The sequence below is a fragment of the Hyperolius riggenbachi genome, chromosome 6 (assembly GCF_040937935.1).
Source record: "Hyperolius riggenbachi isolate aHypRig1 chromosome 6, aHypRig1.pri, whole genome shotgun sequence".
Lineage (NCBI taxonomy): Eukaryota > Metazoa > Chordata > Amphibia > Anura > Hyperoliidae > Hyperolius > Hyperolius riggenbachi.
The window spans coordinates 236,743,577-236,769,937 of record NC_090651.1 but is presented as its reverse complement, the minus strand read 5'-3'; the positions used below and the strand labels follow the sequence as shown (position 1 = coordinate 236,769,937).

The 26,361-nt window shown below is 43.9% G+C and overlaps 2 protein-coding genes across 4 annotated transcripts in view; one reads left to right on the top strand and one right to left on the bottom strand.

Moving 5' to 3' along the window:
• The window catches only part of CDC42 (cell division cycle 42), a 70,353-nt gene extending 59,291 nt beyond the window's left edge, over positions 1-11,062 (bottom strand). For 2 of the 3 annotated variants that reach the window (XM_068240562.1, XM_068240563.1), the window contains exon 1: positions 10,958-11,062. The gene's annotated coding sequence lies outside the window, so the exon portion shown is untranslated. The remainder of the gene's footprint in view (positions 1-10,957) is intronic. The other variant, XM_068240561.1, reaches the window with a different exon arrangement.
• AP5B1 (adaptor related protein complex 5 subunit beta 1) lies at positions 10,777-25,979 on the top strand. The gene is made up of 3 exons (XM_068240560.1): positions 10,777-11,455; positions 13,989-14,180; positions 21,709-25,979. Exons 2-3 carry the CDS (start codon positions 14,031-14,033, stop codon positions 24,349-24,351), a joined length of 2,793 nt encoding a protein of 930 aa, XP_068096661.1. The 5' UTR covers positions 10,777-11,455; positions 13,989-14,030; the 3' UTR covers positions 24,352-25,979.
• The last annotated feature ends 382 nt before the right edge of the window (positions 25,980-26,361 follow it).

The window sequence follows — 26,361 nt, the reverse complement described above, 5'->3', positions numbered from 1 at the left end:
TTCCCCAATCAGGCAGGCCTTGTTCACATTAGGCAACACAGATGGCCATTATACTGGTTGAACTCGATGGACGTATGTCTTTTTTCAACCAAAATAACTATGTAACTATGTGTTTGGAACATAACGCATGCAATCTGCATTACTGATCCTGATCTACTGTGAGTAGGTCAGCACTGCCTTTTGCTAAAAAGTGGTTTAAGAAAATGACATCAGCCAGACTTTCACGCTCATCTTTTCCAACACATAGGCGACAGCTTGAATCTTCATTCTTGGTCCGACTAATTTAATGGTGTCCATGCATGGTACAATTTTTCATTTTTTTCGATTAGATAATTTTGTTAGATTCTTCCATTAGATCGACTATAAAGATGTTTCCAAGTCCAATCGAATTTTTATAGAAAAAAAACAAAAAAACAAAACGGGATAATCCTTTTGTGTCCAACCTGATCATGCACCTCCATTACTGTGAGCCCATGCTATGCATCTGAGTGAACCTAACTTGCCTAATCTCCATGCTCCATCCAGTGACTGACTAAGCATTACCTTGTACTCATACTGTGCTGCATGATCTGATCTTTCTTGTATTCAGGTATTGTCATTTTGCTGTATGTCACCCCTAAATATTGTATGTATCCCTATTTATTGTCCAGCGCTGCGTAATATGTTGGCGCTTTATAAATACAATAAATAATCATTCATTTTTCTTGATCGCAAAAAAAAAAAAAAAAAGCTTTTGATTTTCATTTGATTCTATTGTTTTGGTTGACTAAACAGGAAAATTTAATGTTTTAATTGTACAGTGTATGGGCACCATTAGACCTCTTCAGATAGACGACTGAACTGCGCATTTGCCATGCAGTTCAGCGTCATGTCTGCCACCCGCCAGAGAAATTTAAATGGAGCCACAATTGCAGTGGTTGTAACACCACTTGTATTAAAGCGGACCTGATCTCAGTATGTCCTCTCTGGTCTAAGGCCTCGTTCACACTACATGCGTTCCCATCTGCGTTTCCGGAACGCATGCAAGAGGCAGACACGCACGACATCAGATGTTCACACTGCATGCGTTCTGGACCAGTGCCTGCTGTTCACACTGCATGCGTTCCCGAAACGCGGATGGGAATGCATGCAGTGTGAACGAGGCCTTAGACCTTTAAAGGGGCACTATGGCGAAAAATTGTAAAATATGTGCAAACATAGACAAATAAGAAGTACGTTTCTTCTAGAGTAAAATAAGCTGTAAATTACTTTTCTCCTATGTTGCTGTCACTTACAGTAAGTAGTAGAAATCTGACAGAAGTGACAGGTTTTGGACTAGTCTCTTAATAGGGGATTCTCAGCAAGGCTTTTATTCTTTATAAAGATATGCTCTACAAAGTATTTATACGATACTGGCCAGGTTCCCTGCTCACTACACAGTTTTTTGGTGGTTGCACAAAGCAACTGTCATTCACCAAGTGCTTTTGAAAATAAATATATCCCTGAAAATCCCCTATGAAGAGATGGACTAGTCCAAAACGTCACAAAAAGTCACTTGTGTCAGATTTCTACTACCTACTGTAAGTGACAGCAACCTAGGAGAAAAGTAATTTATAGCTCATTTTACTCTGGAAGAAACGTAATTCTTATTTGTATATGTTAGTACATATTTTACATTTTACAATTGTTTTGCCATAGTGCCCCTTTAAGTACAACATGCTAGGTGAAAATAACTTAGTCTGGCTCTACAAAAAAAAAACTTTGCATGTGAGAAATTAATTTGTTCTTCAGTGTCAAAAATGAGAGCCTGCAAGCATTATTCTTTTCACATTCTTCACCCACCAATAAGCTTAACCACTTGCTGACTGCGCACTCATAACGCGCGTCGGCAAAGTGGTAGCTGCAGGACCAGCGACGCACATCTGCGTCGCCGGCTGCAGGCTAATTAATCAGGAAACAGCCGCTCGCGCGCTGTCAATTCACGGCGGGGGGCTCTGAATAGCCTGCGGGCTGCCGATCGCAGCTCGCAGGCTAAATGTAAACACAAGCGGAAATAATCCGCTTGGTTTACATTTTTACAACGCTGCTAACAGTAGCAGCGTTGTACCAGATCAGCGATCCCCGGCCAATCAGCGGCCGAGGATCGCTGTCACATGACAGGCAGGAGCCTGTTAGAGGCTGCACAGGACAGATCCATTCCTGTGCAGCCTCCGATCTCCGGGGCAGGGAGGGAGAAGAGGAATCCTGCGGTGGAGGGGGCTTTGAGGTGCCCCCCCCCGCCACCCACACGCATGCAGGAGCGATCAGACCCCCCCAGCACATCCCCTTAGTGGGGAAAAAAGGGGAGCGATCTGGTCGCTCTGCCTGTTATTTGATCTGTGCTGGGGGCTGTACAGCCCACCCAGCACAGATCTTAGAAATCAGCGTTGGTCCTTAAGGGGGGGTAAAGGCTGAGTCCTGAAGTGATTAAAGCACACCTAGATTTGGAAGCTGACATATTGATTTCATTGATTTGTGAATGCACATTGCCTGGCTATCCTGCTGAGCCTTTACCGCTAATACTTTTATGCTGGGGATACATGGTACGTTTCTGTACCGTGTATCGACCAGCTGATCCGGCCAGCTGATAATATTCAGCTGGCCAGATCAAGCCCTCGACCCGCGCCCGCTCGATTCCCGCCGGCGGACAATGGCAGGGAATCGAGCGGCTGATAAGGACTGCCGGCGGGGACGAGCGGGAATCGATCCGCGCAGACAAGCGGGGATGCGGTGGGGGTCGATCCGGTGGCTAATTGGCCGCCCGATCGACCCATGTATGACCAGCATTAGCCATAGACCCTGAATAAGCATGCAGATCAGATCTTCTGACTGAAGCCCTGGATTAGCTGCATGCTTGTTTCAGGAGTGTTACACAGATACTACTGTAGCCAAAGAGATCAGCAGGACTGCCAGGTAACTGGTATTGTTTAAAAGGAAATAAATATTCCTCACTTCAGGTGTCCTATATATATATAAAAAAAACAACAACAAAAAAAACCAACACGATCTTCAAGCAGTAGGATTAGCCATACTATACCAGGGGAAAAAAAAACACATAAAAGTAGATAAATACTTGATCTACTTACATACCACATGTATTGTACTGTCCACGTTTTGATTTCAGTGAATGTTATATAGTAAATAAAGAGAATTCTGTTCCCGGTGGGGGCCATGTCTTTTGCCCACAGTTTAGGCTAAATCCTGATGTCATTTCTGCCCTTTACTTTTTTCTTTTCTCCTCCAATCGCTGAGTCACCTCAGCCTTGCTTGTAAACACAAGTGGGCAGGAGATCAGGTTTCAGATAAGCAGCTAGGCAGGGAAATAAAGGGAAGAGGAGGAATATATTATAGATAAAAAGATCCCCCAGCATGCAACTGTTTGTAAAGGGTCAGTGCTCCTTTTTAAGTATGTGATAACTCCAAATCATAACAGCAGAAATTTTTTTTGAAGTTTTGAATGCAGGATCAGCATCTTTATCACTTAATACACTCAGACCAGTTGCTGTTGAAATGTGATTTTTATGGTGACACTCCCGCTTTAATACACCTAGACCTGTTTTCACTGTGTGAGAATTTCGGACATGAAACGCACAAGAACACCACATTAGAACTAACAGCTCACTGAAAATTATTGTGATGCAGCAGTTTTGAGTCCCCGAGAAGAAAAGTGCTGTAAGGCTTCTTGCACACAGGGACGTTACAGGCGCACGTTAGTGCAGCCTGTAACGCTCCCCCAACGCACAGCAATGTAAGGCCCGGTTCACACTTGCGGTGGCCCTCCGGAATCGCCGTGCCGGAGCCGCACCGCTTGCAGAACGGACGGAACGGACGCACGGCATAGCAATGAAAGCCTATGCGTCCGTTCACATGCGTCCGTTCTGCCGAACCGGAGCCGGGCCGGATCCGGACTCCGGCCTCCGTTCCAACATGCGCTATTTTTTCATCCGGCTCCTCCGGCAGCCGTATCCGGGGCGGAGCCGGACTGCACCATCCGGCCAATACACACCAATGGGAACCGGAGAGCGCACAACACACTGGCTGAGAAATCCGGATGTTCTACCCCACTTCCTATGGGGATTGTTGCGGCGATATTGGATGGGGACACATGGGCAAGCATTTTGGAGTGGAGCAGCACAGCTGGATCCGGATCCGGAGATGTTGGCAGCATGTCGTTGGTGGAGGTGAGTGCTAAACAGCAGAGGGCCTGATTCCACAGGTCCCCCTTCTGCTGACCTCCCAGACCCCAACATTTTTTTTGTTTTTAACGTACTTTTGCCAAACGGATCCGGATCGCATCCTGATGGACACCTGATGCAACCTGACCGGATCCGGATCGGATCCGGATCAGAACCGTACGGTTCCGATCCGGATCCGGTCAGGTCATCCGGTCCGTTTGGCAAACAACCGCTAATGTGAACCGGGCCTAACACAAGTGGGCTGTTCACACTGCTCACGTTGCGTTACGTTGTAACGCAGCAAAGTGCTGCATGCTGTGCGTTCTACGCGGCTAGGGCGCGTTAGACTCTTTGCACATGCTCAGTCATGTTGGGGAGGAGGGGAGAGCGGCCGGGCACATGGCTAATTAATATTCACTGCACTCAGTGACGTGCAGTGTTTACTTCCTGGAGCGGCCGCTCTGTGCAGCAATTGGCCGGGCGGGACCACGTGATGCCACATGCGTCCAAGAGTACGCATCACGGACGCCAGAGTGAGCTGCACAACGCGGCTCACTCCGACGTCCACACCAGAGAACACCAGGTGTTGCGTTAGGGACACGTTATGTGCCCTATAACGTCCCCTAAACGCAACGTCCTGGTGTGTAACTAGCCTAAAAGCAGTATTCATTTAAATTACACATCCATGGACTATTATAGTCAATGGACAACACACGTGTGCACGCAGTAAGTATGACAGGTGTACGTTTATTTTGACTTTTCATTTTCGGTTCAGGTGTTCATAAAATGTGATTTTCATGAGCCACAGTGGGAAAAATATCTAAGTTATGCATAACCAGAAATAATCCAGCAAACTATTTTCTTTCAATTCTAAATGCTAAGTATTTCACTTTTCAGATCTTGTGATGTCAGATAACTCATACACAACAACATGAAATGTACACCCTGCTAAACAGACAGATTACTGAACATTCTTCAACTATCAAGGCAGACTTATACACCATGCCCTGCCCACTAGCCTCAAAGGATGTCAAAGTCACTTGAAAATACTGTACAACAGAGGAGTGGCTGAAAGGAAGTGGAGATTAAAATATGCTTAGAAAACCTGAGTACACTATAAGGACTGCCAAATGGTATCTCACACATACACACAAGCTTTTTCACTGTAGAGAAACTGAACAGTTTTAGTAAGCACAGCCCATATGTTCCCATGCAGTATTCTCAGAAAATGTAATTTATAATCCATGCTACAGTTTATGTATAAAAAAAACACCACAGACATGTCAAGTTTATATTTGTTAATAATGAATTGCTTGCTTACTGAGATGAATACAGCACAAGGCAGTCTTCCCCCAGTTCATTACAGACACCAAAATGTATGTTATAATTGCTGAAAAAAGACTTCTTAGCCACTACGGAGATGGTAGACCAAATACATTTCGTAAAGCAACACAGAATCTTGATTCTAAACCACAAAAGATTTTGCTGTGAAATTCCTTGATTTCATGCGTATGTAGATGCTGGGTGACAGCATACTATAGGACCCTGCCCCTCCTTCCTCCCCCCCCCCCCCCCCTCCAGCCTCCTCCCTGCTGCATTTCCGCCCTGCTCCCCATCCCCCTAAAGTCTACATCCTCCAGCAGTGTATCTTATCACAGTTCAAAAAAAGGTTTCACTGTGACAGTATCAACAGTACAAACTATCTGCAACAGAAACCTGATGTACAAACATTCAAAAAGGCAGTTCCTTTGTCTTCTTCCCAAACTCTGTCTTGTACTGCATCATCTTTTCAACAATTGTTAAGTACACAAATACATGCAGAAGCCACCACTTTCAGGTGCCATTAGGTTTACTTAGTACCACTACCAAGGGTAACATTATGTCAAATACCCCTTTATAATGGGACTGTTTCCACTAGGTACGGATACAGAGCATTTCCCTGCATTTACGCTGGATGGGGAAAGGTTGCCTATTCTGTACAATAAGCATGCAGTACAGATCGCATGCCGGAGTGATTCTGGATGGTATGCTGCAGTTTCCCACAGCAGGCACCCAAATCCCCAAAGAGGTGCATGGTCCAGCTACAGTGATTAGAGTGTGGGCTCCCATCTCTGCAAGTGTCCATGTGCATCTCACTAGGCCTACTCACGACGCACACCGGCTTAGTGAAACTGGCCCTTCAGCAGTTAAAATACTGATTAGATTTTAGTTATAAATACATAACTCATGATTTATAAAATACAAAACCTGGTCTAATGATCTGTAGCCTCATAAACACGCTAGTTGAAACCTGTCGAGCCAATAACCACCTCTGGAGAGAATCTAGAGCGTGTACAGTGGCCCGATGCCTCACCAGCGATCGTTTCGGGTGAGCACCAACCTGAGAGTAGTGTTCTACCCACATGGCATGACAACACTCCTACACCGATTCATCACCCCTCTGACTCCTCCCGCATAGCAACAGAATGCGACGCTGGCCTACAAGCCATCAATTAGGCTTTACAGTCTTGGCCCTGCAATGTTATCCAAGGGATCAGGACACGATCCCCACTGGACAACATGCATCATACGTATGTATGTAATAGTGTGTGCCTTTGGGGGAGGAACATCATGTTTTACCTATGGGGTGCCGCTCCTCTGGACTCCGGCCCATATGAAATGTGCCATCTTCTTCACTTGACCGGCAACTTCTGCCAGCATTTGTAATTCCTGGCAGTTTGTGCAATGAATGCATGTGAGTACAGAGCTGTACCAGCATCAGCAGACTACATCTCCCAGCATACATATTGTTGCGCACAACACCGCTGGGAGTTTCAAAAGACTGCAGAAGATGCCAGTCAGGTAAAGAAGATGGCACATCTTGTACAGGCCAGTGACCAGAGGAGAAGCACCACGTATGTAAATCATAATGCTCCCCCAAAGGCACACACCACTACAACTATTAACAATAATAATTCCAGTATTTATCGCTTATCTCCTGTTACACTCAAAGCGCTTGCGAGTCAGCCATTAGAGCGCACACAGTAGGCAGTAGCAGTGTTAGGGAGTCTCGCCCAAGAACTCCTTACTGAATAGGAAAAGATGATATTTGAACCCAGGTCTCTTATGTTAGAGGCAGAGTCATTACACTATCCAACCATTATAAGCAGGTTTGGTTTTTTGAAAAAATATTCTAGTGTTCAGGTCACTTTAAGGATGCTTTTCCATTAGAGACAAGCTTTCAGGGTCCAATGCAGCATTCAGGGTAACACATGCATGCGGATGCATAATGCATGTGCTTTTTGTGCCCACAAACAATTTAGCATGCTGTACATATACCCATTGCAACCAACATAACAAACCAACGTATACTGCTTGAATTACAGTCTCAGGGTATACACAGTCGGAGCTGTGCTTTTCAGCGCTGCTAGATTTGGGCACAGCCGGCGCCTCCATAGACTACAATAGGAATCATTCCTATTGCAGCGCTCAGTGAGTAACGTCGGCTCCGTCAGAAGACGGAGCCGAGGTTGCTTAAAAACATAATTCGGCCTCCAGCAATCGCTGGGAGCCAAATTAATTCCCCCACTATCCATGGCGGCCTGGAGGGGGTATAGTAATTAAATCGGCCCGGACTTGTGCAGAAGCAGGATCAGCCATATACCGCTGTATCCTGCGCCCAAGTCTACCGGCGCCGATTTCAAATGTACGCTACACAGTATAGCTTCACAGTGGTTAGTTGCATAACACATGCATTATAAGTGTGAACTGCAATGGAAACCGGACATAGAATTTAATACAAAGCCTGCATGCAGCGAGTTATGCCGGGCATACACGGGTCAACCGGTGGCTTGATTAGCCGCCGGATCGACCCCAGCCGCGTCCCCGCTCGTCCGCGGATCGATTACCGCTCGCCCCGGCCGGCGCTTCCTTATCAGCGCTCAATTCCCTGCCATTGTCCACAGGCGGGAATCTAGCGGGCGGGGGTCGAGTGGCTTGATCGGGCCAGCTGAATATTATCAGCTGGCCGATACACGGTACAGAAACGCACCGTGTATCCCCAGCATCAGGATAACATGATCCATTACAACGCAGTACTGTGAACAGGCCCATAGAACTGTATGGGCAGCGAGTTGACATGCAGAATTATTCTGCAACGCAACTAAGCACTGAACAAGCCCTGAACTTCAAACTCATGAAGGCATAACCTGTACAATAAAAACTGTACACACTACACATTAATTTTCATTAGATTTCAGCATGAAATCTTTTGAAAACCTGTTGAACGGCAACCTTGCACTGTTCAATCTTTTGTAGCTGCTCTTGTTCTGCTGATTATTTTTATCCAGTCTGATCTATAATTTGCCAAAAATCTAGTGAAATTATGAGAGAGGAGGCCTGCTGCACCATTGATTTCTAGCAGATCAGAGTATTCTAATCTGCTGGGAATCCACAGTGACAAAAACAAATTGATTAGTCTATGGCCTACAAAATCCTACATATTCACTGAACCCATTGCTCAGCTAAATGCAGGGCTGTGAAGTCGGTGCAAAAATCTTCCAACTCCACAGTTTATGAAACCACGACTCCAACTCCGATTCCGGGTACCCAAAATGGCCCCGACTCCGACTCCTTGAGGGCTCGTGTACACTATTGCGGTGCAGAATCGCCTGGATTCCACCGCTGATGAAATCGCATGCAGTTGCGTTTTTTACGCGTTATTTTACGCGATTACGCATGAGATTTCGCATAGGTTAGCCTATATGCGTTTTTAACCATGTCACTGCCTGTGTTAATTTACATTGGTTCCTATGCGGAATCGCGTAAGAAAACGCATGCGATTTCCCTATTAAATACATTGCCTGCGATTCGCATGCACTCCACTCGCAGGCGAATTCTGCGGCTCTTTTGTGCGTTTTTCACCGCTGAAAAAAAACGCACCTCAACAACGCTACAGTAGAAACAGGCCCATCCACTTGCATTACATATGCGAATCCGCATGCGGATTCGCGATAGTGGAAACGAGCCCTGACTCCGACTCCTTAGTCTAATACTTAACAGGGCTGTTGATTTTGTACAAAAATCATCCAATTCCTCAGTTTATGAAATCTCCAACTCCAGGTGCCCAAAATTGCCCAAATGAAAATGTTGAGTGACATCAATATACAACCATGATCTCACAACCTGTACACACAGACTCCCCAGCATGATAACCTACTTGATTCTAGGAAATTAGGGTTTGGGCCTAATTTCCCATTTAGCAATCCATAACAACAAGGTTGACAAATGCTGGACCCTCATATCATAATCTTGATCTCACTGCATGCACCTAAACCAATGCCATCAAATTACAGACCCAATGTCTAAATAGCAACTCATCTCACTCCCCCATTCTGCAACAACACTGATATCTCAAGCATCCTAAATGGCAACCCCCCATTATACACCATCAGACTACTAGATACACCCAAACACAACTCACAGCTGATCACAACCTGCACCCTTAAGCAGCCCATACACTCAGCCGATTTTCTGGCCGACCGATCGATCCCGATCGATTGCAAATCGGTTGGCCAATCGACCGATCGACGGCCGATTTCGATCGATTTCGATGGATTTCCATCGAACTTGCAGGGTGGAAAATTTAGGTCGATCTGATGAGATTGCTTATCAGTTTGCATTGGCCTTAATGGAAATCTGATGGCAAAAAAATGCCATCAGATCGAATTTCAATAGATTTCAAAATAAAATCTATTGGAATTCTTTCCTGGTAAAAAATGTTCTAAAAACGCATCAGATAGATCATCAGATGCATTTCTTATCTATCTGCTGCCAATCTGACGAGTGTATGGGCACCTTAACACTGCTATTCTGGTGACACACATCCCAACAGGAACTTGTTGAGTTAAACACACACCAATAACTTAATACTGGCCACACAAACTAAAATCTACACTAAAGCACACATCTTACATCCTAATACTTTGAGAATGGGAATCCTGAAATGCCAAATCACAACCCAATGTTGACCTTTCCCACACACTGTTATTTATTGCAGTCTCTCCTCCCGATCTCACATTTTGTACTCCCAAACAATGCTGAGTGTACACAACCTGTAATGGAAATAAAACCCTAAACTACGATGTTGATCATACCAAGTGATAGTCACACCCTATAAAATAGATTGCAATCCCATCACCCCTGGATTACATAGCTGATCTATACCCTCAGACTATAATAATGACCATACCCTATATTACAACACTTTCATACAACCTTCTCACCCAGACTACAGTGTCTATCACACCTCAGAGCTAGTCACACACCCAGCACCCAGATTACACTGCTGATCACACCCTAGTGCTGCTGACCACTACAATGAACACTGCCTATGAACTGATTACATATCCTGTCTGCCAGCATCCCATCCTCCATGAGCACTATGCTGATTGCATCCTGCACCCCCAAATTATCTCATCTCTGCTATAAAAGAAGCGGCCACTCCGCCCGGAAATGGAGTCTCTGGACAAGATGACACGCCCACTGCGGGGCGAGCAGCGCCCGTGTCACACCAGTCACCCCGGTGCTCCGGCCTTGGCCAGCAGGGCACTATAGTGGACCACCAGTCATGTCAGGGGCGGCCTAAACGTACAGCGCCCGAGAAGAGAGCCACACCCGAGAAATAGCCGCAGCCCTCCTGCAGTCACCCGTATCCCTCACCCCTTCACCATCTCCTCTGCCGGCCTCATCTCCCCCCCTCATCACCCAGCCCGGCAGCCGCTCACCTCTCTCACTCCCGTCTCCTCACCGGGCGTTGGCAGCTCTGCACAGGGTCTCCTGAGCTGGTAGGCAGGGGCAAACACACGTCATGACGTCACTGCGCTACAATGGGCTCGAACGCTGCAGTGAATCCCAGTGATAGTTTGCAATCGCCATGTTTAGTGAGGGCTCATAGCCTCATGGGCACCGAACCACACAGAATTGCTGGCGCACACCGGCCCCGAACTGTAGCTTACGGCTTCAACAGGCGTACCATGCACTTTCTTGCTATATTTGCTAAACATGGAACTAGTTTACTTTGCATGAACCGAGGATGGTTGCTCTTTGCAAAGATGGCCTTGTTATACGTCATTTCCGATCAGCTGTGTGGATCTTCCTCTTTTGTTTAGTTTCATGCTGGTGGCTGGAATGTAGTGCAGAGAGTGGAACTGCTGAACGTTTTGGTAGTTCTGTGCCTAGTTCGCCTTCGGGCCCGAGACACCTGTAGGACAGCACCATAGAAGGTGATTATGCGCTATATACACTATATACTGTGTTCATGTCTCACTGTTAGCTGAGATTCAATATATGGATAATACACATTGCACAATAAATCAGGTGTCTGTTTGCTAAACGCAGGAGTGGGTCTTGCACAGCTGAATTGCAATCTAGGAAGTTGAGGAACAATGATCTGTGGACATAGACTATTGAACTAGATGCTTCAGTTTGACTCTTATTGCAAAATATCCATGACAATCTTCAATTCAGCCTGCTTACTTTGTTTTATGTTCATAGAAAACACATTTATGTCCTGATTGAGTGTTCTAGCTAGCATCCTGCTACATTTGTTGGATCATTCACGTAATCTGCTCAGGAGTTTGGCCATATATTTTATATATTTATGGTATATCGTATGTTCATATCTAGCTTTACAATAATATCAAGGTGGGTCGCGGTCTTCTACTATTTAGAAAAATTGGGTAGTGTAATGCGTTCATGCATGGCAGAACACATGCAGGCTTATATAACAGCTCTGATGTTAAAGACACTGCAAACTGTAATCAGATTGACTGACGCTCAGGGATAGTCCATACACAACCGAGAAAGTTCATATTATGTTGCTGAGATCCTAGTCCTTCTGTTACTATGCTGAGAGGCAAGAGATGTCCCTGGTGTAAAATGTTCAGTGATCCCACCTATAACAAGATAGCTGTGCATAGTAGTTACAGTATATGGTTGCATCTTAATTTTGGGGGAAGGGTACAGGGCAGACCTAACCAGAGAGGAGACCTGAATTGTGTTGCCTCAAGGGTATCTATAAGTGTAAAGTGCAGTCATAATAAGCCACAGTCTTTAAATGGTAACTCTTAGCAGACTGTCACATAACGCTGATACAGCAAAACCATTAGGAAGTACAAGCAGCAGTATAAGCCAGAAAGCAGCGTTCCATGCAAACACAGTGTCAATTTTATCTTACCATCCAGATGATAGCGATCGTTCATATGGGTCTAATTGACCATAATACCTCATATAGGTGCCATTCAACGATCAGATGGCTAGCAGATTAAGATAGGATACTTTTATCCATTGTGTGATAAGTTCCTGAGATGGTATAGGTTTTCATATATTGACCACTGTGAGTCCAAACAGGCAGGAGAGCCAGCCATACATGGCTACTGTGCGGGGGATAGATGAAAGCTGTTATCACATATGTGAGATCCCCAGTTAGAGAGTCTCAGTTGACAGTGGACCCTGCAGGTGGCCAGAGCGTGGTGCAGCTTGCGGAGTTCGGCGTGCTCCGGTGAAGGAGGCGGGGCCAAGCGTCTAGCTAGCAAACGACCATGCCGGGATTACCCAACGTGTTTCGCTGGCAGGCAGCCAGCTTTCTCGAGGGAGCCGTGGTTGGCAAGTCACTTCGATACTGGGCGCTTTATGGGATAAAGCCCCCGATGTGCCGGAAGTGCGTCAGCTCTCAGCAATCCGAGTGCCAACCATCTACCACTTGGAAGCAGGAAGACAAGATTGCCTGCGCTCCAGACGGCGGACAGGGAAGCGAAGGGATGCTGTGCCCCACCCACAGACCTACATCACGTTAAATGCAGGGATATCAATAACACTGCGTCCACAGCGGAGGAGAGAGGGGAGGGAAATCGGAGCCAATCAGAACTAAATTGCAAGGCAAAATTGCATAATCCAAAGGAAAAAAAAAAGACTTAAAGTGACATATATACCAAAATGTGTATTTTAATGCATAAAATTATATCTTATTATTAAAGTGGCTATAATAATCCCCCATAATTATTATACATTCAACCGTAGTTGATTGACATGGCCTCATCAAAAATATCCATAATAAGCACAAATAATGCATAATAACAGCAAGTTTAAAGGGAGAATTATCCCTAGGTATCCTGAATGAAAAGACCATCAGGAATAGTGGGGATGTTCTGAAAAGTATTACTGTATCTAGATGACAAACAAGCAAGCGGCCTGTGATAAAACCAAGCACCATTTGCATTTAGGTGAGTTTCGGTCCCTGTTTCCACTGTGTGAAGTTGTTTTTTTTTTAAGCACCAAAAAGCTTTTATGTGTAATGGAATGAAACTTGTGTTTTTTACTGGGCAATACACACGAGCATGTGTGGCAGCGTGTGCGTTCTCCGCAGCCGTGCCAGTGCTCAGCACTTGGATAACCAATGTCATCTAAAAAAAAAGTGCTGCAGCCTGTCCAATTTTTGTTTGTTTTTTTTTTCATTTTATTTTTTTACCACACACAAAAGCCCATCTCTAGTAGAAACAGCTGATTGATTTTTATTGGGATATCTGTTCCACCCAGTAGTTTGTGTGTGAGAAAACCGTAGCAATGGCCACACTGGAAATTAGGTCTCAGTGCTCCACTCTCTGCACAGGTAATTGGCCACCTCTGAGGGCATATGAAGCAAATAATAATTTTAAAAATCCGCTAAGCCTATCTGCTAAGTCCTGTATTTTTGAATTGCAAACTGTTTCTATTGAAGGTTTATTTGTTTGTTGCTTACTCTCTCTCATTCTCTTGCAGATCCCAGAATTGTCCCACTGATTTACCCAGTGCTTCAGCATCATGGCAGACAGAAACAGCACCAGCTGGTCCAAGAATGTGGCAGCATTTTGTGCTAATCCAAAAACCTATTTATCCAGCACAACAGTTGAACTTTTTGTGGATGACCTGTTAAAAGATTTGAAGAGCGAAAGTGTAAATGAGCAAACAAAGGTATTCTGACAGAGAGGGCTTGGCTCCTGAATGTATTGCAGGGTTGGACCATAGAAACTGTACCTATGAGCATTAAACCATAGCTACAACTTTTTTTGTCGGTTAAGTTATTTTTTTAAGAAAGTCAGCCTGTCCTCTGGTTGAGAGATGTAGTCTCACAGAAGGCATTGCTTACACCCTGCTGTCCTGCTTTGACTGACAGAATAGGCAGAGTTATAAGTAGGAATATCTCCCCCCTACTCCCACTAAGCTAATCTTTGCAATGCTTTGTATATTATCTTAATAGCATAAGCCTTTGCATGGGCATTCAATTAGAGTAGTGCAGTTTAGACGTGGGTGTAATGGAAGGAGAAAAGTGACTGGTATAGGGAAATGAGGTTTCTGTGGAGCATGCTGCATTAGTATAGTGCAAGGTGTTCCAGTGTCTCATACCCAGTTTCTGAAATCTAGTCATTTAATGCAGCTTCATGAAGCTGATTTCCAAATGTACCTTTCCAAAATGTCTTCATCACTATAGCTGCATTTTAACAAGATCCAAATAGAGGTCTAATCAATAATGCTGCTACATGGCTCTATTGGTTTCCCCCTTTCTACAGTAGACCCTCCACTCTGAGAACTGGCTGCTAATCTAGCTTGCTGGCACAGAGGAGGGAGATAAAAGCAGGAATTTCCATTACCCCTCCAGTCCTGGTATCACATGCACGGAAGCCATGTACTCCTCTTCACTATTACTGACTTTCTTGCCCTTCACCATGTCTTCCTTTTCTAGTCTTCAGGGCAGCATCCAGTGATTAATACAAATACAGCACACATGGACTATTTTTTTTTTTTTTTTTTAAGTTTCTCCCATTAAGTGTTAAAAGTTTGGAACCCTCATCAGGTCAAATCCTGCTTCAGGTGTATGCACATGACTAGAGATGGTCACTGAGGTTCTAATAATTCTATCTTGCTTGCACATTAAAAGAGGGCCAAGACTGTAATATTGAAAACATTTAATGTAAACCTCTTATGTAAGAATCAGTGGCTGCCAAGGTTAGTAACTCGCTCACCCACCTGCAAATCATTATTCGCCTGCATGTGGTGTTTCTTGGTGTTTTCCAGAGCTCTGTGGGCAACCCCACCTGCATTGCCAAGGCTGGCCCCCAGCTTGGCAGCCACCAATTAGATCTTGGCTGGCACAGCGCTTTGAAAATACTTTGCACAAGCTGGGAATGGGGGGAGCAGGGTAGAAAAATTGCCATATGTGGCACGAATACATGGTCACCATTAAAGAGCATTATGTGTAGACCCAGCCTTAAAGCACACCTGTAGGCAAATATTTATCCAGATGCTTCTCCAATCCTCCTCCACTTTAAAACTTCCCACTGGTACCCTCTTCTTCTTGGACGTGCCTGTACGGTCTTCCTTCTACACAGATGAAAGCGCAGCTGCATATTTGACAAGCTCATGTCGAATATGTTAAGCGGTTCCCAGTTCTGGAATGGCTTTGCAATCGAAGACTGTCGCTGTAACAATTGCCATATTTTTCAGACCATAAGATGCACTTTTTTTTTCTCCAAAAAGGGGGGGTGGGAAATGTTGGTGTGTTTTATGGTCTGCATGTGCCTCCCCAAATCCCTGGCAGTCTAGTGGACCTGTGTAGGCCGGCTCTGCTGGTTCCCTGTTGTCGTCCTGTGTCCCCTGTTTTGTCCTGTGCTTCTCGTCCCCATTTGCTGAGTTTTGCCATTAGTGCCATGACCCTGGCAAGCCTCCTTCCTATGCACAGTGCTACAGCCTGCACTCCCTCCCTCCTATATACCCAGTGTTGCAGCAATCAGCGTTACTTACTCTCACTGTCCAGGAAAGAGGCGGCTCTGCTCGCTATACCTGGAGCGTTCTTCCTTATTGTGGCTTTAAGGGTTCCATGCTTGATGAGGTCATGAGGCAGAGCCGCTGCTCTCCCAGACAGATTGTGAGTGAGTAACGCTGATCGCTGCAGCACTGCTTATATCGAAGGGAGTGCAGGCTTGTGGCACTGTGCATTTCGGAGGGAGGAAAGGAGGCTTGCCGGGGTCATTGTGCTAATGGCACAACACGGCAAACGGGAGGACACAACAGGGGAATAATAGGGACAAAATAGGACACCATGGGAAACAGGACAACATGAAGACACAACAGGGGACACAGGAGGACACAAAGGGACATGGGGGGGCACAGGACAACACAAAGGAGACATGGGAGGACACAGCAGGACACGAGACACATAAGGTACTAGAGGGACATAATAATTGAGGGGAGGAGATCCATAAGACACCCCTGCACCATGGGCACACCAGGGTTAGTATATGTATATATTTTTTTTTACCCCCTGATTTTTGTCCTCTAAACCTAGGTGTGTCTTATGGCCCGAAAAATACAGTCAAACAAAGTAACCAAGCAATTCCAGCATGGTGTCATAAATGGGGAGCGCTGGAGTTGATTGCTGATATTTTGGCACAGCGTGTTGGTTATTGTACAGCTGAAACAATGCTCTAGACAAATCGCAGTACGTGCTTCATTTTGGTGGTGTTACATAGCCAAACACTGAAGACCTGAAACAAAAGTATCGATTATAATTTGGCAGTTAGGTGTCATACTTAGGAGGCTTAGTAGTTACATAGTTACATAGTTATTTTGGTTGAAAAAAGACATACGTCCATCGAGTTCAACCAGTACAAAGTACAACTCCAGCCCATCCCCCACATACCCCTGTTGATCCAGAGGAAGGCGAAAAAAAACCCTTACAAGGCATGGTCCAATTAGCCCCAAAAGGGAAAAATTCCTTCCTGACTCCAGATGGCAATCAGATAAAATCCCTGGATCAACATCATTAGGCATAACCTAGTAATTGTAGCCATGGATGTCTTTCAACGCAAGGAAAGCATCTAAGCCCCCTTTAAATGCAGGTATAGAGTTTGCCATAACGACTTCCTGTGGCAATGCATTCCACATCTTAATCACTCTTACTGTAAAGAACCCTTTCCTAAATAAATGGCTAAAACGTTTTTCCTCCATGCGCAGCTCATGTCCTCTAGTCCTTTGAGAAGGCCTAGGGACAAAAAGCTCATCCGCCAAGCTATTATATTGCCCTCTGATGTATTTATACATGTTAATTAGATCTCCTCTAAGGCGTCTTTTCTCTAGACTAAATAAACCCAGTTTATCTAACCTTTCTTGGTAAGCGAGACCTTCCATCCCACGTATCAATTTTGTAGCTCGTCTCTGCACCTGCTCTAAAACTGCAATATCTTTTTTGTAATGTGGTGCCCAGAACTGAATTCCATATTCCAGATGTGGCCTTACTACAGAGTTAAACAGGGGCAATATTATGCTAGCATCTCGAGTTTTTATTTCCCTTTTAATGCATCCCAAAATTTTGTTCGCTTTAGCTGCAGCGGCTTGGCATTGAGTACGATTATTTAACTTGTTGTCGATGAGTACTCCTAAGTCCTTCTCCAAGTTTGATGTTCCTAACTGTATCCCATTTATTTTGTATGGTGCTAGACCATTGGTACGACCAAAATGCATGACTTTACATTTGTCAACATTGAATTTCATCTGCCATGTATGTGCCCATATAGCCATCCTGTTGCAATATGACACTATCTTCCTGAGAGTTGATGATTCTGCACAATTTTGTATCATCTGCAAAAATAGCAACATTGCTCACTACTGCATCTACTAGGTCATTAATAAATAAATTGAAGAGCACTGGACCCAGTACAGACCCCTGTGGGACCCCACTGCTAACAGTCTCCCATTTTGAGTACGATCCATTGACCACAACTCTTTTTTTCTGTCCATTAGCCAGTTCCCTATCCATGCACACAAACTCTTCCCCAGTTCTTGCATCCTCAACTTTTGCATCAGACTTCTGTGGGGAACAGTGTCGAAGGCCTTTGCAAAGTCCAAGTATATCACATCTACAGCATTCCCAATATCCATATTAGCATTCACTACCTCATAAAAGCTGAGCATGTTAGTCAAACAGGACCTGTCTTTAGTAAACCCATGTTGATGCTGAGAAATAAGATTATTTTCTACTATGAAGTCATGTATAGTATCTCTTAGTAATCCCTCAAATAGTTTGCATACAACTGATGTTAAGCTTACAGGTCTATAATTTCCTGGATCAGATTTTTTGCCCTTAAATAATGGGAAAACGTGGGCTGTACGCCAATCCACTGGGACTCTGCTAGTTGCAAGAGAAAGTTAATAGAAAAGTTAGTTTTAGTTAGTAGAAAAGTTAGTAGAAAAAGTTAGTTTTAGTTGTTAGGCTTAGGCATCAGGAATGGGTTTATATTATTATTATTATTATTATTATTATTTAGTATTTATATAGCGCCGACATTTTCCGCAGCGCTTTACAGAGTATAGATAGGCTCGTCACTAACTGTCCCTCAGAGGAGCTCACAATCTAATCTCTACCATAGGCATATGTCTATGTATGTATTGTGTAATGTATCATAGTCTAGGGCAAATTTTGGGGAGTAACTTATCTGTATGTTTTTGGAATGTGGGAGGAAACTGGAGTGCCCAGAGGAAACACACACAGACACGGGGAGAACATACAAACTCCTTGCAGATGTTTACCTGGCTGGGATTCAAACCGGGGACCCAGCGCTGCAAGACGAGAGCGCTAACCACTATGCCACTGTGCTGCCCAAATTATATTTGGGCACTGTGCTGCACTATTATACTGCAGGAAAGGTTAGGATTAGCCATCATGAAGACTTTTATGTTGAGAGAGGAAGTCAGGGTTAGGCATCAGGAAGGAGAGAAGGTGAGCGTTACTGTAGGTGTCGGGGAGAGATGGGGCAATTAGTTTAGACACTGTGTTTTTATGGTACACAAATAGGCTAGGGTTAGGCGAACAACAGGACAAGTGCCAAATTCACCAACAAAAAAAATGTGTCCCAAAGCCAATATCCTAGAATATCGATGAGCGTATTTTACAGACACTCTATCTGCTTATCTTTGAACGCAATCTAGAAACAGAAAAATGCATACTGTTGTACCAGTAGAAATTGAAGTATAATATTAAAAGTGACACTGTATTGTGAGGAATATGGAGGCTGTCATATGTTTTCCTTTTAAAGGGGGCTGTAACATCCAAAAATAAAAAATTGCCTGAAAATAGTGTCCCAAATGTAAAGGTAAACCCCCCCCCCCCCCCTTTTTTTTTTCTCTCTTCTAAAATAGATCCCTGTATGTCCCCTAATTTATTTATTTTAAATGGTATGTGTGCATTTGCTGAACTGTGCAGTGCTAGCAGGATCGTGGGAAGGTTTTTATTTTTATTTAAAGAGTAACTGTCGGGCATAAAATAAAAAATCGGATCTTTATTTTTATCTCGTAAACGAGTGATAAGGATGCTAATCAGGCAATCCAAAAGTTAAAATCACTATTACTTTTCTTGTTGATAAATTATCATTCCCCAGTTTACACGACTCTGATTTGGTACACAGAAAATTTGGTACACAAAAGAGAAGTTGCAGGGCATGCTGGGTTGTACTGAAGGGCGGGCAAATCAGGCAGAGGAGACTAAGGGCGGATATTACATCACGACTGGCTTCAAAATAGCCACAGTAAATATGGAAGCTGTCTAGAATAGGATTCTCTACTTTTCCTTTATAAAATTAACAGGAATCATAATGTGGACAGTGCAATACATGTTATGTAAGTAGAGCATATATATTTTTATTTTTTTTTCCTGAGATAGTATGGCTGAAAGCTCCTCTTTAAGCTATAGTAACAAGCTTATCTCAAAATGCCAAAACCTCATACTGCGCAGAACGCTCTTGCGGATGGGATGTGCGTGGCCCTGGCCTCGCAGGCACAGTGGCCCACCGCCTTCCAGTCGGCAAAAACAAACCTAAGCCGCGGCAGGGGAACGGAGGATCATTTAGGACCAGCGCTGGATGGCTGCAGGGGGCTGGTAGGAGCCCCAGGTAAGATAAACTTGTATTCTTTACTTGGTTTTAGTTTCCCTTTAATATGTTTTTTTCTTTGGTACAATCAACTCGGGGTACCCGCAATAAATTCTGCACCCGCAACAAATTCTGCACACATCGTCATATCATTGGAGGGCTATTGAGTGCGATTCCCATACTCCAAATTTACCCTTAAAGGAATCTGAGCTGCTTTGGGGCTCTTTTCTACTCTGAAACACTATTGCACTGGGCTGCAATGCCTTTTTCAAACTAATTTCTACTAATTCGATTGCGATTGAGCTACTATACTCAGTATAGGAACTTAATCGCATCCAAAACGTGGCAGGAGGACAATTGCGCTCAGAACAAAATCACAAACAGAATTGGATCACACTAACAGAAATGGCCGCTGCCGTTTCCATAAGCTTCCCCATACCCTGTGTTTTGTGATCTGTTAGCAATCAGACCGCAAAACACAGGGTAGTGGAAAATGGCTTTTAAAGTACAATTATATAAAACCCAACATCCCCTAAGGGAGGTTTGTAAATGTGGACTGTTCTGGAGTGGCAAGCATGAAGCAGTGCAAGCAATTGTATTTAGGGCTCCCTTGCCCACAGTGTGTATGTGGTCCTCCCTCTTCTTCTACTTCACTGCCGCGGTAAGGGCGTGCAATCCCGACCACCACAGTGCATGCATGGAGATATAGTCCATTAATGTGACTACATCTCCTGGCATGTATTGCTTGGGCTGAGCACTACAACCATGAGTGCTTTGAACTGGGACAGTGTAACAGAAGATGGGGGACCACATACGCACAGGGTTAGTGAGTAGCCAAACACAGGTAATTAATACTTAGGAATGCAAGCAGTAATAAGGGAGCACTGATTTGCCTGAAAAAGCAAATGTCCTTGCAATTGGCAAGTACCATGTCCTCCCAAATCTGTATCGAAACACACAAAAAGGTCCTAAAAGTTACAGATTCACATTCAACTGACCAACTGAAGCAACGTTTCTTTTTTCCTTACCTGTTTACCCATTTACATCCTTGCATTCAGAATGTGTTCCTACATGATGTAAAAGTATGGAAATTGAGAGGCTGTGTCTGGGGTCTGCTGTGGCTGCATCTTTGGGCTGTGGGCTTCCGTGGCTATGTTTGTGGGCTGAGAGCGGCTGCAGTAAATAGTGAAGGGAGAGGAGAGCTGCTGCAGGAGATTGGAGGGGGAGCTGCTGCAGAGCGAGCAGAGTCAATACCAGCTGCCTGGCGTCGCCATAGTCGGTAATTACATTGTAGGTTATGGCAACGCCCAAATTAACCAATGTGATCTTTTAACTGTTTCGGAGTCAGTGCGATGTTGAGCATTCAAAGTAATCACTCGCGACAATCCTTCGCGAACGTACTGTTGGTACAGATCAGAGTATCACATACAGTACAATATTCAGCCTAATTTTTTTTTATATGACAGTTGTACTAAAAATGCTAAGATTATTTCTTACAATGACTTTTATCAAGTATCTGACTTGTATATTTGGTGCTTATAAATGTATTCAGTGCCTCACAGATTATTTTTGTATTGTAGGTTTTAATGCTGAATCTATTCTTGGAATACCCAACACTTCTGTGTCCTGACAAAGCAGCAGGAGAGCTTACTGCAGAGATCCTGATGAATATTTTACAACAAATGTCAGCTTCGGTCAAGAGTATAACTTTAAGGTGCCACCTCCTGTTATCGATAGAGACAGTGTTGATCACCACTGATAACTTCAGTTTGAATTTCAAAGTAGCTCAAGACTTTGCCTCTTTGCTGATGCACCTCATATCTGACATCAACGACAAGAAGCAGGGGTCATCGAACAGGCCCATACGTGTCACAGCTTGTGAATGCCTAAAAGAGCTGGAACTTTGCTACCCGGGGCTCCTGTCACAAAGACTGGAACAATTGTACACAATGCAGCAGCAAGAACTCAGTGGCGCACATCAGTCATACACTATACTTTACAGTGTAGCCCTTAAGAATGCAGTACAGATCCTAGCTCAGAAAGAAGGTCCACCTAATGGCACCCTTAAGCAATTGCTGGCGAGCAATGGCAGTTTTGTCTGGAGTGTCACAAAAGACATGAAAGATCTGCAGTCGTTATCAGGAGAACAGCTGTTTCTGCTCCCATCAAACAGTGAAACAAAAGAATTAAAATCTATCCTGGCCCTGCTGTTAGAAGACTCCTACCTCCTTACTTCTGTTTGCCAGAACACTTTATTTTGGCAGGTCGTACAGATTGTGGCCATGGTTCGCACCATATCGCCTGTCGTTTTCAAATCTCAGCTAGTTCGTTTGTTCGGAACAAAGGACATCTCATGTTTTCATGGCATTCTACAAATGAAAGCTGTCTTCACAGATAGTCTGTTTACAGCTGAAGATGAACACTTCCTCTTGCAGAGACTGGTAGGCATGACCCAGCACCCACTTCTTTCTGCACCGGTGAAGCTCTTCTACTTGGACTGCCTGTTACATTTTCCAGAGAACAGACCACTCAATTCAAACCCTGGGGAGAATCTACCAGTTCTACTTACCGTCCAAATGACATCATCCTTGTTCCCCAACATTTTCAATGATGCCAGCACAATGCTATGCAGGCAGAATATGCTGAGCATGGTGTATCTGGAAAATGAGGGCTATCACTCCGAGAAGGGAATAGGATTCTTGTTTGAACATCTCATGGCCATGTACAATATGGTGGACAAAAACGCAGACAGGGAGCTCACAACTACTTTTTTCCGTTCTGTATATCTTTTTGTTCGGTATTTCAGTTTCTGTGAAAAACACATGGACAATCTAACAAAAGCGCTTTTAGAACTGTATAAGAGTCAAAGCTCTCTGGCACCTTATTTTATCAACTTAGTTAATCAGACTCAAAAGTTACTAGAAATCCAGGCTTGGCCTGTTAGCTTGTCAAAGGCTTTGCAAAGACATATAGTCAGTCTTCCTGTGAGTAGCTTGACCTCAAAGTTTCTGCGGTGGCATCTCAAGATTCTCACTAGAGTTGCTCAGGAGAATTCTATATCACAGACCAGCACAGTTCTGTTCCTAAGACGTGTGGTGTTTAATTCTGATCTATGCCAAAAGGGGAACTGGGGACTGGGCAATGCTTTGTTGTCTGTGTGCAAACACATTCTGCAACACGAACACTTCAACATGGTTTTCATGCAGCTGGCAGATCTGTTACATCATCTCATGCGTCATTTTGAAGACATTGACATCCAAGACCGTTCACGCTTGTATTACATTCTCCTTACCAATGTTTCTAGTGAAAAGCTTGGCAAAATTCTTAATATGTCACCCATTAGTGGCCCAGCAAAAACCAGATCCCTATCTTCAATAATGACGGAAAGTGAAAATTTCTCAGCTCTGCTAACCATCCACAACACTGGAAAGACTATTCTCCATATGTACCCAATTCTTGATAAAGCAAGTGACTTGCCATCTTCTGCTGAAATGGCTACAGAGGAAACTGCATCAGCTAAATTCCCTCTTCAGGATTACTACCAACACCTTGCCAGCCATCTTTCCTCATTGCTTGCTCTAAAGTACCATTTGACTTTCAAAGAAGACGTTGAAGACAAATTCCACAAACTCATCAGTATTGTACTTCAGTTTGACCTGACAGATGATAACTACAACCAGATAAACGACATCAATGTTATGTGTCTCTATGCAGACCGAAAACCTCCTATTGTCACCATTAATTTGGTACCTAAAGAACCGTACCCATCCGTACTGGAGGTAAATGTCACGTTTTATACAGAAGATGGGTTGACCTATTATTCAAGGCTTGACCCTTTGTGTATCACGTTTCCACAACTCTTTGTCCCACTCCCTTTACCGCCATCTTGCCCAGTAAATACCCGGTGCTTCCTGTTTGCCAAACTCTGGCAAAATATGAAGCCTGATGAACAAAACCAATGTGAGGAAAGCATATTCTGTCAAAAAATGTCTGAACAGTCTCTGCATAACTTTGTGCAGTCCCATTTTTCTAAGTTTGTTGTATCTCACCAAGATCACAAATACAAAATAGCTTTCCTTCTGCCGCCCAAGTCACACATCTTAATTTATGCTTGTTTTCAAGAGGGCACGGCTTGCTTTAACGTTAGAACTGATAACTGGAAACTGCTGCCAAATTTGAACTCTTATTTTAGTGATCTCTCCCGGGAACACATGGAAAAATGACTATTGAACATTTCTGACTAGGCACATAAAGTGAACCAATTTTTTGTTACCAATGCCTTTTACTAATGGCTTCTAGTAGGACTAAAGTGTCTGTGATTTGGTAAGCTTAAATCCCTTGACCAAGGAAACAACCGCTACTGTGGCCTTTTGCCAGAGGCAGCTTGATAAGTATGCTTGCTATGGCTTCCACCTGATCAAGCTGTGTTGCATGCATTTAAAGCACCATAGCTTAAAACTGAAAACTACATCAGTCTGCTTAATGTAATTTTTGCCCTTCAATGCTACGCAATAATGAGTCAATGTTCTGATTTCTTGAGGTAGCCCCTTACGCAGTTGTTAGTTTATGAGTAGTACTAATGTGAAGTCATCCTTATAAATAAAACGCTGCTATAGATGCCTTTTTTCAATAACTTGTTTCTTGACTGACCTGTTCACATTGAGTAGAACAAGCTGCAAGTTAGGAGTCTCAACCTGAATGTTTTTGTTTATATGTCGCTGAGCAGTAAAATTCTAGGATTATCACAAAGAGTGAACCTATGAACATATAAAAAGGTGGTGGGGGTGGGGGGCAGCACAGTTGCAGAAAGCCTGTTACCCTATTGATTGCTCAGTAGTTTTCCCTGAATGACAAGAAAGTCTGACACAACTCATCCAGCAGGAGCAGCATATCAGCGTACACCAGACTAGCAGGAAGTCCTAAAAGTATTATTATACATTTATATAGCATGGACATCATCTACAACACATCACAAAATACACAGAATAGTTGATGCCACTAGCTTACTCCACATAGGGCAAGCTATGGCTGAACTGGTTGTAAAAGATGGAAGGTTCAGTGCCACAGTTATATCAGTGCCTAGAGAATCTTGCACGAAGTCAGTGGCATCTAATTAAGGACTCCAGCCTGACTTGCTTGTTCTGGAACAGCAACTCGCTGGGAAGTGCATCCAGGGTCACAATGACAGCCATAAAGACTGTATAGATAAAAACAAATCCAGCAATGGCAGCTGGAGAACATAGGCATGGCACTATGTTGGAGAACATAAGTGAATCTGACGACCTGGCCTGAATTTATGTATATTTATCTGCTGTTAAATGTGGCAGATTTGCAACCTTCGTCTGGGTCATATCAGTCTGTTGTGAGTGCTGCTAAAAGGTTAGTGGATTAGTGTGGCTTTAGAATTGCAAGCATGGACGTCCAGCCTAGATTTTTTTTTTGTGTGTGTGTTAACTACATGCATGAGAATTAACATATATTAAAGTTCTTGCACTGAATACATGTACCTTATTATAATCATACATCAGCAAAGGTCATATCAGACCTTGCTCTGGTGAGGGACACCCAATAAGGTTATGTTTAACACATCCAGGCCAGGTTTCCTGGATCACCTATGTTCTGTGATGACCACTAGCCCAGAGGTGCCTTTTAGTGAATCATATATATCATCAAGAAGTTTTAAATCAGGATGATACCATTTATTGGCTAGATATAATATGTATGTGTATATACTGATGAACTGTGACTGTCACACTGTCTACAAAAGTTGTTTAAACATATGTATGTGGTTTTCTGTGTCTGAAATTTTAGTCTGGCAATCAGATTATGAGAAAAGCGAATATATTTTGTATACAATGTGTTTCAGTATTTTAAATATAAAAATTATGTACAAGAAAATCTAGATTGTTCCTTTTTTTTTTTAATACTGTACAAGCACACATTTATTATATGCAGTAAAGTTGTATTTTGTTAAAGGAATACTGTAGGGGGGGGCCGGGGGAAAATGAGTTGAACTTACCCGGGGCTTCTACTGGTCCCCTGCAGACATTCTGTGCCCACGTAGCCACTCACCGATGCTCCGGCCCCACCTCCAGTTCACTTCTGGAATTTCAGACTTTAAAGTCTGAAAACCACTGCGTCTGCGTCGCTGTGTCCTCGCTCCCGTTGATGTCACCAGAAGTGTACTGCGCAGGCCCAGTATGGTCTGGGCCTGTGCAGTATGCTCCTGGTGA

Excerpts from the sequence above, each read along its gene's own strand:
- AP5B1 (XM_068240560.1), top strand. The coding sequence starts at position 14,031 with ATGGCAGACAGAAACAGCACCAGCTGGTCCAAGAATGTGGCAGCATTT. Across the intron at positions 14,181-21,708 it reads GTGTAAATGAGCAAACAAAG|GTTTTAATGCTGAATCTATT; the intron begins GTATTCTGACAG and ends TTTGTATTGTAG.